The 18,661-nt window shown below is 41.1% G+C and overlaps 1 protein-coding gene across 1 annotated transcript in view; it reads left to right on the top strand.

The window, feature by feature from the left end:
* The window catches only part of ZDHHC17 (zinc finger DHHC-type containing 17), a 156,784-nt gene that overhangs the window by 99,553 nt on the left and 38,570 nt on the right, over nt 1–18,661 (top strand). The window contains exons 9-10 of the mRNA XM_029597144.1: nt 4,415–4,557; nt 15,389–15,489. Coding sequence (XP_029453004.1) covers nt 4,415–4,557; nt 15,389–15,489 — 244 coding nt within the window. The remainder of the gene's footprint in view (nt 1–4,414; nt 4,558–15,388; nt 15,490–18,661) is intronic.

The raw sequence follows: 18,661 nt of genomic DNA, 5'->3' as shown, positions 1-18,661 counted from the left end.
AAACTGTTCTGATGGCTGGCTTCAGATATTTCTCTTACAGTCCATTTCATGGCCTTCATCCTCACAAAGCAATGAGGCATGTTTAGGAGGCAGATAAAGCAGCATTGGGTTCAGATGGATTTCTGTTCCTCTGCTTCTGTCCTATCACATGCTCCTGTATTCTTCTTTCTGCTTTTAAATAATTGTTTGCCCTTCTCTAGACAAGCTATAAAAAATAAAAGAAAACTTAGAAACATAGAAATGGTGGCAGAGAAGGACCAAATGGTCCATCCATCTGCCGAGCAAGCCTATGGTAGTATCTGCTGCACCATGGAGGTTACCCCCATACTTATCAGTTTCCCAGACTGTAAAAATCAGGGCCCTTGTTAGTTGCTGTCTGAATCCAATTCCCTTGTTCCCCCTGCTGTTGAAGCAGAGAGCAATAATGGAGTAGCATCAAAATTATGAAGGCTTATTGGTTAAGGGTAGTAACCACCACACCAGCAAGTTACCCCCATGCACTCTTTTCTTCATTTTCATCCTGTAGCCTTTAGGGATCCACAGTGTTTATCTTATGCCCCTTTGAATTCTTTCACTGGTTTTGTCTTCACCTCCTTGGGAAGGGCATTCCAGGCATCCACCACCCTCTCCGTGAAGAAATATTTCCTGACATTGGTTCTGAGTTGTCCTCTCTGGAGTTCCATTTTGTGACCCACCTAGTTCTACTGATTTCTTTTCAGTGGAAAAAGTTTGTTGATTTGTGCATTATTGAAACCTTTCAGGTATCTGAAGGCCTGTATCATATCTCCCCTGCACTTTCTGTCTTCTGGGATATACATATTTAGATCCTTCGGCCTCTCTTCATAAGTCATTTGGTTACCCTTCTTTGGACTGCCTCCATCCTGTCTTTGTCTCCTTTGAGATATGGTCTCCAGAACTGTACACAGTACTACAGGTGATGCCTCACTAAGGACCTGTACAAGGGGATTATCACTCCCTTTTTCTTACTGGTTATTCCTCTCTCTATGCAGCCCAATATTCTTCTGGCTTTAGCTATCGTCTTGTCTCATTGCTTCGCCGTCTTCAGATCGCTAGATACTATCACCCCAAGATCCCTCTCTTGCTCCATGTACAACAGCCCTTCACCCCCCATCACATACAGCTCTTTTGGATTACCACACCCCAGATGCATGGCTCTGCACTTCTTGGCACTGAATCCCAGCTGCCATATCTTTGACCACTGATCAAGCTTCCTTAAATCACGTTTCATTCTCTACTACTTCTGGCGTGTCCACTCTGTTGCAGATCTTAGTACCATCCGCAAATAGACAAACTTTACCTTCTATCCCTTCCACAGTGTCGCTCACAAAGATATTGAACAGAACCGGTCCCAACACCGATCCTTATGGCACTCCATTAACACCGGTTTCTTTTCAGAGTAGGTCCCATTTACCATCACACACTGTCTTCTATCCGTCAACCAGTTTATAACCACGCTTACTCCCAAGCTTCTCATTTTATTCACAAGCCTCCTTTCAGCAAAAGCTTTGCTGAAATCCAAGTAGATCACATTAAGTGCTCTTCCCCGATCCAATTCTTTAGTCACCCAATCAAAAAAATCAATCAGATTTGTCTGACAGGACCTTCCCCTAGTGAGTCCATGCTGCCTCTGGTCCAGCAATCCTCCTGACTGTTGATAGTTCATTGTCCTTTCCCTCAATAGAGTCTCCATTAATTTTCCCACCACCGAGTTGAGGCTAACTGGTCTTTAGTTTCCAGCCTCCTCTCTGCTCCCATTCTTGTGAAGCGAGACCACCACCACTCTTCTCCAGTCATGCAGCACCACTTTTGATTCCAGAGATCTATTGAACAAGTCATGAAGCAGACCTGCCAGCACATCTCTGAGCTCCCTCAGTATCCTTGGATGAACCTCATCTGGCCCCATGGCTTACCTTGCTCAGTTCTAGCTTTATTGTACTGCAAACCCCAGCCAATGCACCCAGAAAACAGTAGGTTGGCATTTGAAGTAAGTAAAAAATCAATATTTCTATTGTTTTGTAATATAAAAAAAAGGTTCTCTGTCAAAAGGCAATTCACAATACTTTGGTTTACCAAAATATAGATTGCAAGCTTTATAGTTAATACAGGATGCTGCCGGCTGTTTAATTACATTGTGACCAGTTTAAAATCATATTACACCTGTGTTGCAAAGGTTTCACTGGTTGCCCGTAGATCAATGGGTCCAATTTTAAAATGGCAACTCTAATTTTCAAAGCCCTCCAGGAAGAAGGGCCTTCTTATCTCTCAGAACATTTAGTAAAATACTCTCCTCCTCAGTCCTTATGATCAACAGATATATCTTTTTTTAGTAATACATCACATAAAATTGTACATCTTCAGTCCATTCGCTGTCAAACACTTTCAATAATGAGGCCTACCCTTTCAAATGAATGACCTAGAGAGCATCATACGATGCTAGATTATAAACTGTGTAGAAATAATTTAAAAACTTATTATTTTAAATTAGCCTTTTTCTGATTTCTAAAGCATTTTAACATGTTATTTTTGTTGATGGGTTTTACTGCTTGTATATTTTTTAAAATATTATGTATGGGTTTGTTGGTTTTTTTTTTTTTGCTTAATCTATACAGTTTTATTTTGTTTTTGTTTTCTATTTATTTTAAATTCAGTATGCCTGTTACTGTAAACTGCTTAGCATGGTCACACCAATTAGGCGGTATAAAAATAAATTTTAAATAATGTCTTTACATTCTAATCTGCTTTGCAATAGTGTCTAATGGTAGATGGTGGTTTACTCTTTCAAAGAGTACAAAGAATAAGGGACAAAAAGTAAAGTTACTAGGTAATACATGTAAAACTAATAAGAGAAAACATTTTTTTACTCAATGCATAATTAAGCTTATTGTTGCCAGAGGATGTGGTGAAAGCTGTTAGTGTAGCTGTGTTTAAAAAAGGTTTGGACAAATTCCTGGAAGAAAGGTCCATTAACCATTTTTAAGATAGACTTAGGGAAATCCACTGCTTCTCCCTGGGTTGAGCAGCATGGAAAATGTCTATCCCTCGGGATCCTGCCAAGTACTTGTGATCTGGATTGGCCACTGTTAGAAACAGGATACTGGGCTTGATGGACCTTTGGTTTAACCCAGTATGGCAAGTGTTGTGTTCTTATTTTATTTGAGGGATCTGACAGAATATTAGGAAAACAGTAAATAAGCAATAGATATATAAATGCCCTTCCCTACAGAAGTGTAACAGGATCTCATTGGTTTTGCAGCTTAGGTGTGACATTGTTTGCTTGCCAGAAACTCCTGGTATAGTCAGAATTCAAATTTTAGAGAGCAGGTGACAAGGCAGTTTCCTTGCATATAGTGCATACTTACATACATTGACTTTTTTTTTTGTAAGATTGAAGTTTTTTTGTAGATGGACTATTTGATTTTCTCCAAAATGTTAAATACTTGTTCTTTTTTAATACAATTCAAAAGATCAGATATGTAATGTTAAAATGTACATGGCAGTCAGAAGGTAATTTCATATCATCTTCTGTTAACCTGTGGTGATACTTGTTCCTCTGATGATTAAACTGAGCAGCTGGAAGTCAAGGGATAACCTCACAAATGACTAAAGGTCTCATTTCTTTAGTGTGTAAAATCCCTTTTGTGCAAATAACTCTGCGTTATAAAACTGAATGTGAAGCTAAGGTAACCATTTGTGTAGCTGATGCCATTAGCCCATGATTGTTCCTTTTGACGATGGATAGATACAGAGGACTGTGGAACAGAGGGACTTGATTCCCCAAGCTGCTCGTGAAAGGTAGAAATCACAGAGCAGATACTCACTAGCAGCCTTAAGGCTAGTGACTTTACACAGTAATATAGTAATGACAGCAAATAAAGCCCAAATGGTCCATTCAGCCTGCCTATTAATTTGCTTATGGTAGTAACTTCCATTCCATGCAGGTTACCCCCATGCATTCTGTTAAGGGTAGTAACTGCCTCTCCGTGCAGGTTACCCCCGTACATTCTGTTAATCTTAGCAGTGCCATTGAATACTAGAGGGCATACAAAATCACTGCTTACATAGGGCATTCAAAATGATCTGCTCAGGTAGGAAGGTGTGGCTATTGGATTCAAGATTTATTTCTGAAGATGGTCTTGTGGGTCAGCTATGGGGTAAGAGACCTGCGTTACATCGTCTTGCTGGCGGAGTACGGAAGTGTTGCAGAGATGATGTGCTCAGGTGCCAGGGAGAGGGAAGGTTACTGCTGCTGGGGCCACCTTCGAGTGGTACTGAAGGGTTGAGTTTTGCTCTTGGCCTCTTAGAGCTGCATGGTTAGTTGGAGCAATTGCCCTGGGAAGGAAAGGAAAATGAATTTTTTCTGAAATTGCGTATCAAAATGTTTTCTTTTTTGCAGGAATTCCGTCAGAAGGTGATGCTTGGAACGCCCTTCCTAGTGATTTGGCTGGTTGGGTTTATTGCAAACCTTGACATAGATTCTTGGCTCATTAAAGGGTTGATGTACGGTGGCGTTTGGGCCATGGTACAGTTTCTTTCAAAGTAAGTGTTTTGTTAATCTTCAGAAAGCTCTAATGAAACTGCATTATGTACTATGAAGCCTTTTTCTCTTTAGCACTCATTGATTGAAACAAGTTATGCTGTATTTTTCCATCTAACTATGAGTAGCTGAACTCTTTGCTGTAATCTTATTGTTTTCTTTTTTCTCTGTTTTCTGGCTAGATAAAATATCTTTTGTTTTTCCTAAGACTCTTTGCTTTCAGATTTTCTGAGATTTGGTACATATTTATTTTATAGTACTAACTGGCTAGTCAAGTACTTGAACAGGGCAAAAAGATCAATAGTATTAAAGACAAATGACCTTTATTAAAACAATTTAGAGAACAGTTAGACTCCACTCCAAAATAGCTATTTTTTTTTTTTATAGAGAAGACATAGAAGATAGGAGCCTTCATAGATAAGATTAAGGTGGAAAGAATGAAGAAGTCTGGTGTGCTACTGTTTTTTTCAGGCTTATTATCCACCTCACCCAAGGAGTTGGTGGTATGAAGTCATAGTTCCTTGATGGGTGCCACAAATTAGTTTCAAGTTACTTTTTGTTAGAATTCAGTCCAAGAAGGTGTGCCACCTGTGTATTTCAGGTAATGTAAGCATTCCTTATAGAAAAGCTTAAGTAGGGAGCAGTCTGACTGGCTAGCAAACCTTTTAATCTTTTGTAAAAGTTAAAGTATAAAACAAGTTTGGATGGGTAACTCCATGGAGCAGCGATTCTCAACCAGTGTGTCTCGTGCTACCGGTCTCCCGCTGCTCTTCCTTCACTGAGCGAGAGAGGGACAATCTTCCACTGCTGCTGTTGCCGCCCGGGCTATCAGCACGTTCAAGCCCGGATGGGAACAGCAGCAGTGTTAGTGGAGGCTGGCAACTGCGGCTGGGCCTTTTCTTCTTCCCGCACCTGCCCCCTCCCTGGCCCGGAACAGGAAGTGATGTGCAGTGGGGTGCGCGGGAAGAAGAAAGGGCCATGCTGCACGAAAAAGTAGCGGCGGCAGCGGCAGCCCCGAGCAGTAGCGTGGGCCCGAAGGAAAATCAGAAGCAGCCAGAAATCGGCACAGGAGACGACAGAATTAGCCTACCGTGGCCGATGGGATTCTTCTTTCTTGGCCTGCGGGGGCTAGAGGAGGAGGCTGCTGCAGCTACCATTTGTGCTCGGGGGAGGGGGGTGCAGGAAATGAGAGAGACAGCCAGCCTGTCTGTAAGTGAGAGAATGTATATGTGATTGAGAGTGTGCATGTGTAACTGTGACTTAGAGCCTGTGTATAAGTGAGAGCATTTTATTGAGATCATCTATGTAAAGTGTGAGAGAGCGAGCATGTGTGTGATTGAGAGAAATTGGTCAGAGAGGTGATGTGTGTGTATATAGGAGAGACAATTGAAGTGACTGTTCAGGGAGATGACTGGAGTGTGTGTGTGTGAGAGAGAAAGTGATTATGGGAATGAGAAGCCTGTGCTTGTGGAGAGAGAGAGCATAGGAGTGAGAAACGTGGGTGTGTGAGACGCAGCATGGGAGTGAGAAGCCTGTGTGTATATGTGCATCAGAGAGAGAGACTGTTCGGGAAAGTGACTGGTATGTGTAAGAGAGAGACTGGTCAGGCGATGATGTGTGAGAGACAGAAACTGGTATGTGAGTGTGAGAGAGAAAGAAAGTGATTATAGGAATGAGAAGCCTGTGCATGTGGTGAGAGCTAGCATAGGACTGAGAAACCTGGGTGTGTGTGAGAGACAGCATGGGAGTGAGAAGCCTGTATATGTAAGATAGAACATGGAAATGGGAAGCCTGTGTGTGTGCATGAGAGAGAAACTGATCGGGAAGGTGACTGGTGTGTATGTAAGAGAAAGACTGGTCGGGAGATGATTGGTGTGTCAAAGACAGAAACTGGTCGTGGGGGTGTAACTGGTATGTGTGTGTGAGACAGAGAGACTGGTCATGGGCCCTAAGGAAGAGGACCATGAGTACAGAGCTTCAGCCACTACTGCTTCTGGTGTGTGCTACTGGCCTGCATGGAAGAGGAGTAGGAGAGCTGCTGGAGAGGGTTAGTAAAGGTGGCTTTTTAAGTTTATTTTTTTGATTGACTGCCATTTTAATTACTGACTATTATGTGATGTGTCTGCTGTTTTGAAATATTTTATTGGTGTTTGGAGAATTTTAAATAATCTTTATGCGTTTTTAATTGTTGGATATTATTCTGTTCATAGTTGTTGTGAAACCTTTATTCTGCTTATTAGTATAGTTATACAATTATTTCTGTGTTGGGATCTATAGCTGCTTGGCTAGTTCTGTTTTCCTAATAGGAGGTGTATTGGTGTTTAGGGCCTGATTTAATATTTGTAGTGCCGCCTTTTCATAGATAGGGTTGTTACTGTTTGAGTGCATTCCATAATACAAGTGTAACTGTGTGCGGATTAGTTTATGTGCATTACTGCAGATCCTGGGAGTATGTTAGGTCGGTTCTGTATGTGTTAGCAAGGTGAGGTATTTTACTGTATCAGTCTTATTTGTTGAATTTTCTCAAAAGGACATGCATTGGTGATAAACTGCTGTCTTTTCATAAGTAGGGCTATTGAGCCTGGTAGTTGGAGTTTGTGTTGCTGTTACTGAGATGACACTAGAAGCAGAATATATTTTTTGTAAGGTGAGTTGTACGGGGAATGTCATAATTCTGCTTTACATCCATAATTGTGGGTCAAGGGGGTTCCTGTGGATGTAAACTGTACTTTTACATTTAGCCCTATGATGGTCGTGTATTCAGTGTGTCATGCATGTGTGTCCCGACAGAATAAAGGTTGAGAACCACTGCCATGGAGTAGCCAAAATTGCCAAAAGCGTTCTGTATTGAATGCAAATTTCCAAAATATGTATGTTTGTTTGAGCATGAAACATGGGGAGGTTGTGTGTGTGTATGTGAAAAACAGTGAGACTTTTTCTCTGTGTGTGTGTGTGTGTGCATGCATGAGAGGGAGAGAGGTGTCACTTTTTTGTGCCTGTGACAGAGAGGCAAGACTTGTGGGTGGTTCTTTATGCAAGAGGGAGAAACTGTGTTTATGAGAACGAAAGGCTGTTGCTATGCGTCTGAAATTGAGACTTTTTTTGTGTATTTGAGAGAGCTTGAATTTGATTATGTGAATGAGTTGGTGACAAACTTTTTGTCATTTATTTAGTTGGCTTTGTGAAATAGAGGATATTGGTGTGTATGTGTGTTGGAAAGGGAGTACGTATGCAACGAGGAGGCTGTGTGCAAGAAATTGTTTGTACATGTGTGTCGGTCCTTGCCGATTTTCGTCTGTGCTTTTTCAGCCTAGATGGCTGGTCAGTTTATATATGTAAGTTTCACAGCATAAGAAAATTAGGCACGCTGATATGGGAATGGACGCCATCTTGCTGCATCGCATATAAACAACATAAGTCTATTTTTCTAATGCAATGAAACTCACATGTGTAATTTTCCTGGCAACGAAAAGATATATGCGCAAGTTGAAAAAGAACATGGCCAGAAATTGGCTTCAGTATAAGGCACTCTCCAGCACATCTTGTAAAGAACTCCAGAAAATGGAAGAGAAATATTCTCTCTGGAGGAATCTGGAGAGAACTCCCTCCCGTCTGGGAGGCTGGCTGGAGGACTGAATTAAGGGCTCTTCCACCTGAGCCCATTGTGCCGCGGGACACTACCCGACCACCCAATGAAGTCGTCATCCGGGGACCGACAACCAGATAAAGCCAGAGAGGCTGCGGCTTCCTTTGGAGGAATCTGGAGAGAACTCCCTCCCGTCTGGGAGGCTGGCTGGAGGTCTGAATTAAGGGCTCTTCCACCTGAGCCCATTGTGCCACGGGACACTCCCCGACCCCAACAACGTCATCATCCGGGGACCGACAACCAGATAAAGCCTGAGAGGCTGCGGCGCACAGCCACTGGCACACTGCCGAAGCCGCATGCCAAAGAGGTGCGCCCCTTCTAGTGTTTTTCTTTAATACTTTTTTTATTGAAGATATATGGGAAGGAAGAGGAAGACCAAAGTCCTGACGTCATCGCCTGGTTTGCCGGTTGTGAGAGGACCCATGGACTCAGGGTGAGTCAATTTATGAGAAATTCTATCCCAGAGATTTCTTTTTTGTCAAGGTCCTTAGAGAGTCCTAGCCAACCACCGTCACCTCACATGTTGATGGATTCTCCTGAAGCTAATCCTCAGATATTACAACAAAAACTAGATCCAGTAACTGCTACCTCACTGGCTGGCATAGCAGAAATTACTGAGCACAAGAGGACTCTGGATCTCATCCATTAGAGGTGCCTTTTCAACCTGGAAGTTTTGGTTCAGAGACTATTGATCCCCAGAATGTAACGTTAGTTGATGTGTAGAAGGTACTTCTTAATATGGAAAAGTCACTATCATATTCCATATCCCAGTTTGGTAAATTTTCAGTTGAAACTAAGAATGTCCTTGATGACCATGGTACTCATTTAATCCATTTGCAAGCCACTTCAATGTCTACAACATCTCAAATATCTTCCTTACAATTATCTAATAATTCCTTTATAAAGGATAGTTTAATGTTACAAAAACATCTTGAAAATTTGGAAAATGAGATGTGTATAAGGAATCTTCATTTCCTAAATTTTCCTGTCTCAAGGTTATTATCAGCTACTGAGTTCAAAAAATATCTTGGTGAAGTTTTGTCTATTTCCCTCTGTAAAAGAAATGATTATTTCTAAAATGTATTATATTCCTAGATTTAAGATTAGGTCAGAAGGGAGGGAAGAAGAACTTGGATATATTGCAAGGGGATAGCCCTAATTTGACCTCCTTTTTGGAGGCTTCTATTGATGATATACCCACCAGAGCTACTCTCCTGGTATCATTTTGTAGTGAATAAGATAAAACTTTGGTGCTTCAGAAATATTTTAAAAATAAAGATCTTCTTTTCTGTGGTCAAAAAATTCAAATATTCCCTGATGTTGCCAGAAGCACTCAATTGAGGAGGAAACAATTTTTGGTATTAAAGCCAAGGGTTTTATCTCTGGGGTGGTTTTTTTTCTTAAAATTCCCCTGCGAATGTCTTGTTATGTACCCGAAGAACAAGTTTATATTTCAAGACCCTTCCCACCTTGATACTTTTTTAGTGGATAAGGGGATGTGATAAGGTGTAATATAATGTATTTTGTAAGGTATACACGGCATTTAGTTGAATTTATCTTTACATTACTGTAATTATTACAGATTTCCTTTTGATCTTATTAGGTCTTGCCTGAATTAACCTCCCATGATTTGGGGACTAGTCAATTGGAATATATATTTTTCTTTTGGTATAAGTGGATAATGTATAAGTCTGCTTGTATTCCAATATATTTACTTTATGTATATTTTTAATGTATCTTGTTAAAATTCCAATAAAATATTAATAGTCCTCTTTGGGGAGAGAGGACGTCTGAATGTTCCATAAGTACCTTGTGAGCAATTTAGGCACAATTAGAGGTAACCGAATGCTCATCATATGTAATACTCAGTTTAGATGCCCTACAGAGGTTAATTTGTTATACATAACCACAAAAGTTTCATTTTTATTTTTTATTTTTTTTAATATATATCTTGCTTATCTAAAATCCTAAGTGGGTAACACCAAAACATTCATAAAAAAAACATAGACAGAACATAACACAAACAAACTATATATTTGACTTTGCTTGTGAACCATGAGGAAGACCCTCTCTCACTAAAAGAAATATTTAAATAAAAGAAGAAATGTTAATTGTCAAAATCCTGTATGTACCATGGAGAACAGACATGTCAGAGAATTTTAAAAAATGTCTTTAGGCTTGTGAAACTGGTCTCTTTAAGGCTGCAATACTTGCAAGTCAATCATTTTCTACCACTGTGTAGTGGTAATTTAGTAAACACTTATACAATTCCTTAGTTAATAGTTACACTAACCCTGACATGAACAGGCATGTTAGAGCTTTAAAAAAACCTCTTATTCCATGTTAAGAGATTAGCACGGTTAATATTAATTTCATGCTCTTCCTTAAGTCCTGGTTTACTGAGGCTTTCTTTTCTGTTCTATGCCTAGGGGGGAAAAAGCTTGGTAAATCAGGACCTTTAATCTAATACACTAAGTAGGACGTAGTTTTTCAGGATTCTTGTAAGCGAGAGCCCAAGGAAGATATCGAGCTTTTGTGTAGTAGCTTCAATCAACTTTTTGTATTTGTACAAGACAATGTACACATTTTAAACAAGAAGTTAGGAAAATCCAAATAGTGTGTAAATAAAATGAAAGCTGTCGCAGAAGCCTATTGATATGACTGTGGATATGCTACGTATTTCTACCTACTATTAATACAGTCTAAAAATCTTATAATTCACTGGATTGTGACGTAATTGGATGTGTTTACCACTGTAGATCCAGGGACTGAATGCAGTTAATATTTTGTAAGGCTTTGCTGACTTACCGTGAGGATGTGGGTTTTTAACCTCAAAAGTGGATGTCATTGGAGAAGAGGTCCCCGAGCTTGGCTGAGGCTCAAAGCATAGCACACTTTGGACAACGATCCTGGCCTGCTGCTGCACTTTTCCAACTGGATTCCTGGAGAAGTGCACTTATTTTATTTTTTAATGGATATTTTAAACTTTTTTTTTTTTTTTTTTTTAATTTTTGTTCTTTAGTCACATCTACTAAATTCCTCCTCCTGATCTATAAGGAGTTTGGTGTCACCTTGGTTGGAGTTCAGAAGATTACGTTCCCTAGCGGAGGCTTATCGCTTAATAACTTGGAGTAAATGATGTATCTCCTCTCCTTTTCTTAGATATTGTTGATAGGTATTTCACATTTTGAGTATGTGGCTGACTACAAAGCAGCCAGAAATGTGAAATAAAAGAATTGCTGTCAGTGTTCAATTTCTAACATAGGTCTCTGCTTTATCCCATCAGTCATAAGTGATCTCTTCCTTCATTAATAATTGCAGTATATTTTATGGCACTTTGCCTCTGTCACAGAGTGCAGATGGGAAAGCCTTCACTGGGACGTCGTATGTTGCTTAATTCCAAAATTCCAGCAACTGAGTCTCCTGCTGTGTAATCTTGCTACATACTAACCTAGTAGAAGACAACAGATAGACTAAATTGACCCATCCAGTCTAGCCGCCAAACTAGCCCAGAAAATATTTCCTATCATTAGTTTTTCTCCATCAACAAGCCGGACTGAATTAGCCATAATATGAGTCACATCATCTGATGGCACCAAACAGTCCTCTCTCTCAAGCCCAGTAAAGTTTTACTATTGAGCATGTGCAGGAGTTTCTGCACTTGTGGTACCACATGAACCACTCAGTCTTTTTTTTGTCTGAGCTTCCGCATGGATGTATACCCTCTCTTTTTTTTTTTTTTTTTTAAATCTTTTACAGTCTTTTTTCAGCTTTTTTTCGTGTTGCCTCACTGCCTCAGCAACCCTCCTCAACAGAATGTTTTAGTATTAAACAAGAAAGAAGAAAACTTATTGGGATGTCTGGTTCCTGTAGCTTCAAGGACTGCATCTGTTACTGCAAGATGTCCAGCATATCTGCTACAAGTACCTGGGACTTTATCACAACTCTAATTGCTATGACTATGGTTAGAGGTTGCCTGGATGCCAGTGGAACAGAGCATGGAAGATGGAGGAGCTCTGCAGGTTGGTGAAGAGATTGGGCCTCTTAAGGCTCCCTCCATGCCAAGTCGAGCAAAGGCTCTTCTGGCAGGGCTCTCTCCCACTTGTGGCACCAGACTCTAGATCTGCTGTAGCTCTAGGATCGAGCAAGCAGTAGGAGCCAGCATGCTTCACGGTGCACTCCTGAGTCTAGTCTCCCTCTCTGGGCTCACCAGTATTGAAGAGAAAGCACCATACAACTCAGTTGTTGCCAGTGGGGTGGAAACCATCAGCACTTAAAGCACTGAGCACCATCAACGCACAGACAACACCACCAATGCCAATTGTGATCCTGATTCCAATGGGTCCGGCAGGGATTCTTCACAGGTTCCCTCATCTTTTCTGGTGCCTCTATCACCATCTCACCTTTTTCTGGATCCCAAGCCCTCCAGAGCTTCATTAGTGTCAACTATCTGGAGCACCCAGTCCAAATCCCTCCCACTGCATTTTAAAAATCCAGACCTTATCTGCTTCATTGTGCCCTTGTTCTCCATGAGTCTCTTAACTCAGGTAGCACAGGAGAGGTCTCTAGCTGGCATCTGGTGCATGCTTCTCGAGGCAATGATCCTATACTAGTCTCAAAGGAAGATATCTCTTTTCCATCTCCGTCCCGGAGGACTCAGCAATCAGTGGACCACATCATAGAATTGTTGAAGACTTTATTTACTACTTTGGTGGTCAGTAACAAGGAAACCCTTAAGCTTCTCCTGTCCAGCATAACAGATTTGTTCCCTCAAGGGGAAGTCCCTTCCACTTGCATACTGCGAGAACCTGCATCAGAAATTCCAGCGGTGGTAGACCACCTCCTTCAGGCAGGCCATCCCTCTCTGTGGAAGAGTCCAGCCAGCATTCAGAGGATGAAGTGCAGGACATGGCCAAATGGGACCTTCCCCGGGAGTTTATCTTTCCGAGATAGCCGAAGTCTCTGTCTCGATCGCCATCATCTTCATCGGGGTCATGGGTTAGTATCCCTCTGTTCAGAGGAGAAATCTATGAGGATTCCCTTAGACCACTTAACAGAGCTGCTGAGGCGTGAATCCCCCACTAGAAGACCTCTCATGCTTCAGATTCCTGGAAAAATTGGGCAAGGCCATTAAAGTCAACATCCGAATGGACAAGGACCCTCCACCTGGAAGTTATCTGCCTAAGCTCCCACTCCATGGGCTTGTTTTCGCATTAATAGTTTAATGTTCTTGTTCCCAGTTATGTTATCCAAGTTATTCTCTCCCTGTTCTCTGTAAGACACCTGTTGTCATTGTTTAATATCTGTTGCAATGTAAACCGGAGTGATAAGTAACTCTGTTACCTGAACTTCAGTATAGAAAAAGATATATATAAATAATAAATAAATACTTCGGATAGTAGAAATGCCTTCCGAGCCAGCAGCGCTTCCAGGTCATCAGATTCTAGAGGTCTTGCAAATGAGAATGAGGGATATTCCAGTCTCCTGTCGTCTGGTAGCCAGGAAGCTGAATCTCAAATATAAAATGCAGCAGGCCCTGATTTTAGTGTAGTTCAACTGTCTCACCAGTCTGTGGTGGTAGTTTGCTTTGAAGCAGGCTAAGAAAACATGAATATTGTCCAACACATTCCTGACCAACTTAAAGAAGAGAGTCTTCCAGAGCACAATGCTAGACATCCACATTGCAGCCACCAATTCTATATGGTGTAATACTTACATGACGGCATTGACAAGCTGAAGTGCCTTGTGTGGAGTCCCTGCACAGAGAGTAAGAGGGTTATTACCTGGCTCTCCTAGATGCTTTCCTAGACTGTGAGTGACACCTTATCCGGTCAGTGTATGAATCCTTTTACCTGGCACTTCTCCTGGCCCCCAGCGCTTCATCAGCATTTGGCTTTCAAACCAGATCTGTCTCACTTGACTCAGCTTTGTCTTGAGGTGGAGCTGCTTCTCAGTTAGCGGGTGATGGAGCCCGTCTCTGCCTAAAATTGTGGAAGTCAGGAGGATTGAGACCACATCATCAGACTTCTCAACTGTTTATGTTCTATGAACCCAATAGAATGGGTGTGGCAGTTGCCAAACATACTTTATCCAGCTGGCTAGCGGACTGTATTACATATTGCTCTGCATTGGCCGTTCTTCAGATTACAGAATCTATAAAGGCTCATCAAGTGAGAGCCATAGTTACAGTACTTCCTTTGCTTATGTAAGAGCCATCTCTATTGAAGACATCTGCAAAGCTGAAACTTGGTCATCTGTACACACTGTTATATCCCACTGATGTCTGAGTAATCGCTCAAGAAATAACAGTAGCTTTGAGCAAGCAGTTTTGCACAGCCTCTTCACTTAACAGTCCACTCTCCACAGGGGAGCCAGGTTGTTTATACATTGGGTACTCCAGTATGCAACCCTTATCTTGGGACTCACCATGTGTCATGGCTAATTCAGCTTTGTTGGTCAATGGAAAAGTGAGTTCACTTGCTACTGTAAATGGTGTGCATTGTAGATAGCAGATAAGTAAGCCATGCTTAATACCTGCCTGCCTGTATGGAGAGTTGACTACCTAGCTAAAGCTAAATTCTGTAAAGGACTAAGGGGTTCACAAGGCAGCACATGTGGGAACTCACGATGCCCAGTAATAAAACTTTACTGAGCTGGCGAGATGGGTCTGTTCAGCACCATCAAATGACGTTGCCCAAATGTCTCCTCTGAGGCCAGAATCTTTAGTTCTAGACTCTGGCTACACATGATCCTCATCCACTGGTATCTTAACCTTCCTCTGGTATTCTCATAGCTAATCTAAGCCCTGTTAGATTTGAGATCTGAACTCTGGTCACTACTGTCAATTACAGAATGTGCCTTGGCTTTATCCTCTTTGCTTGTCTGTAAGGAAAATCTGATGCGTTGAAGATCTGTTAAAGCATTTGCTGGTCTGGTTTGTTTAGTTGAGCTACTGCATCATTACTGTAGTGGAGTATACAAGCAGGGGGTGGTGAAAAATCAGGATGGTGCTGTGCATGTTTTATGAGACTCCAATTGGTCTGTGTTATTGTCAGTTCTAATAGTTTACAATGTAAGTTTATTCAGGAATGTAATCATCATATATGTTGCAAGGAAGTTTTTAGGAATAATGTGTAAACAGGACATTGTCAAGGAAACACGTGTTAATTACTTTTCTTCTTTTGCAGGTCATTCTTTGATCACTCCATGCATAGTGCACTGCCCCTCGGAATATACCTGGCAACCAAATTCTGGATGTACGTGACGTGGTTGTTATGGTTTTGGAATGATATCCTTTGTCTTGGGCTTGCGGATGGCTTGTGATGTTTGATCACGTGGAAGAGAGGATGGGTTTTATATGAAATGCTAATAATTCAGTGCAGTTTCTACGCCATTTAAATATCTCTTTTTCTGACCCAGAAGTTTCCTCCTCTCCTTTGGAAATCCAGCTTAATCAGACCCTGAGCTGGGATCAGGGCTCATGAGCCTGCATTTGCAAGTACCTGGGGATTTTTTTCTCCTATTTTTTAATGTGTTAATTTATTTTGATTTATATTCCCTCTCTCAGTCAGTTGAAAGTGGATTATGTCCAGGTACTGTAGGTATTTCCTTGTCCCCAGAGGGCTTATGAGGCAATGGAGGGTAAAATGACTTGCTCAAGGTCCCAAGGAGCATCGGTGGGATTTGAACCCTGGCTTCCCTGTTTCAAAGCCCACTGCTCTAACCCCTAGGCTAACATATAAAAAATATAGTTGAGATGGAGAAGGTACAGAAGGGCGACCAAAATGATAAGGGGAATGGAACAGCTCCCCTATGAGGAAAGACTAAAGAGGTTAGGACTTTTCAGCTTGGAGAAGAGACGGCTGAGGGGGGATATGATAGAGGTGTTTAAAATCATGAGAGGTCTAGAACGGGTAGATGTGAATCGGTTATTTACTCTTTCAGATAATACAAGGACTAAGGGGCAGTCCATGAAGTTAGCATGTGGTACATTTAAAACTAATCAGAGAAAGTTCTTTTTCACTCAACGCACAATTAAACTCTGGAATTTGTTGCCAGAGGATGTGGTTAGTGCAGTTAGTGTAGCTGTGTTTAAAAAAGGATTGGATAAGTTCTTGGAGGAGAAGTCCATTACCTGCTATTAATTAAGTTGACTTAGAAAATAGCCATTACTATTACTAGCAACAGTAACATGAAATAGACTTAGTTTTTGGGTACTTGCCAGGTTCTTATGGCCTGGATTGGCCACTGTTGGAAACAGGATACTGGGCTTGATGGACCCTTGGTCTGACCCAGTATGGCATTTTCTTATGTTCATACGTTAGTCCACTAACTTGAGGTAGGGGTGGGGAGCATATACCAGAGCTCATTCCTGAATGCTGTAATCAATGGCCCTAAATCTGGCGACTAAGTGTCACCATTATAGGAGGACTGTGACCCTTCCCTTTCCTCAACAGGCTGAGAATGCTGCCTGTGCAACATCCCCAGCTGACTCAGGGAGCAAAAAACTTGAACTGGGAATCACAGATCGGGTCATCCACGTGTCCATGTGCACCACTGCCAAGGAGCTGGTCCTTTAATGCATCCCTACTGCATAATTGTTCCTTGGTTTGAAAGGAGCAAGACTTAAAAAAAATAAAAGAAAAATAGTAGTACTTGTATTATTATGTTGGAACGCTTTTGCTCAGACCTTTTCATAGACATGTCTGCTGTGCTAGTGAGTGATGTGTTTTCCATATTTCTATACCAAAGTAATTTGACAGGTGCTTGTATTTCTTAGCTGGAGGCCGTCAAATGTCCAGTGAGCTCTCTTCTGTTTCTCCCTTTCCCTTTCTCCCCTTTCTCCTTCCCCTCCTTAGGATTAGCATGGCACACAGATCATATAGGCACCCCCTTTTCCAGGTTAGCTGTGCATCTGACCTCTTCCTGGCATCCTTCTTTTAAAACAGCACAGACTTCTCCTAGCAAAATTACAGTGAATAAGAGTTTTTTTTAAAGGGAATAAAAAAATATGATAAAATATGATCATTCATGTGCAGAAAATGTATCTTAAATGATGGTTATCTACATTTTCATATTTTGTATGAATTGATTAGTACATTTACTAGTCCTTGCAACTCGTTGCTCCTCGGCAGCTTATAGAAGCTGATATAATACTAGCCCCTCCCACTCAGCTGCAGACCCCACCCATAGCAAATATTGTATTGGCTGAGCTTTTCTCCTGCTGATATCACAATGCTAGCCCCTGTCATTCAGCCATGGACTCCACCCACAGCAAATACTGTACTGTTTGAGTTTACTGGGGGCATAATAATACTGAAACACAAGTCGACTATGAGATGCACCTACTTTGCGTTATACTAGAAGCATACCCTCTCCAACTTGTCTCTTATGTGTAACTTACAGCACTGCTTACATCTAGTAGTGCTACAGAAATAAGTCATAGTAGTAATAGTTTAGATATGGAGTGTCAAAATGTTGAATGTAGATCTCCTATTAGAGTTAACTGAGTTCTGAGAAAAGGCCAAGCAACAGGCTGTGTGTGTTTATCTCCTTGCTTCTTCTCAGATCCTTCCCTAGGATCTGGTCATGGCCCAGGTTAAGATGCTTCTGAAGTCGGTAGAAGGCACTGCTAGTTTAACAAACGAGAGGGCTAGATAATGTCAGCAACTTTTAATATCGTTTGTCAGAAATGCAAAGTCAAAAGTAATAATAAACAACAAGATTGTAAGCTAATAAAATGTGGTATCAGCAAGCCATGTCTCATGTGATTAAACGAAACCATCGCCGGACTGATCAATCATTTACCCCAATACAAATTTAAACTATTTTTTTGGGAATTTTTGTCAGCAAATAAAATGGAAGATATAATCCTAAACACCCAAAAAAAACCAACCCACCCACTGATCGAGAATACTCTTTATGAACTGCTCATACATCTTATTAGTTTTGTTGAAAGTCATGCAATGAAGTACGAATCCGTCTTAGTCAAATTGGCTGACTGAAAAACTCTTCTTTAGACTGGTGGGTTGGGCACTGTCATAGCGTAAAAGGTAGTTGCAATCAGTGGCCTTTCGATATAAAGACGTAGTGAATTCAGAAAGTCTTCGTAATGGTTAAATCGAGGAAAGCAATCTGTTGTCTATTTGTCTGTAACAACAATTCAACCAATGTACTGGTATATACTATACAGCACACTGTCACCGACAAACTTTTGTTAGACCCTCTGTACACGAGCAGGCATATATAATTCCATCTCGTTTGTCATAAGGGGTCTCATTACTTTAATTGCGAATCACACCTATATTTTGTTTACTTCAAATTTTTCAAATTTTCTTTAAAAATATCCTCACAAAAATTCATGGGGAAAACTCCCAACTAATAGAGTCACACGGATAATATTTATGCAGATACTTATCCACGATGAATAGGTCCCAAACATCCCGACATGGCCATGTTTC

This window comes from Rhinatrema bivittatum, chromosome 4 (genome assembly GCF_901001135.1).
Source record: "Rhinatrema bivittatum chromosome 4, aRhiBiv1.1, whole genome shotgun sequence".
Classification (NCBI taxonomy): Eukaryota; Metazoa; Chordata; class Amphibia; order Gymnophiona; family Rhinatrematidae; genus Rhinatrema; species Rhinatrema bivittatum.
This window is presented reverse-complemented; position numbering and strand designations above follow the sequence as displayed.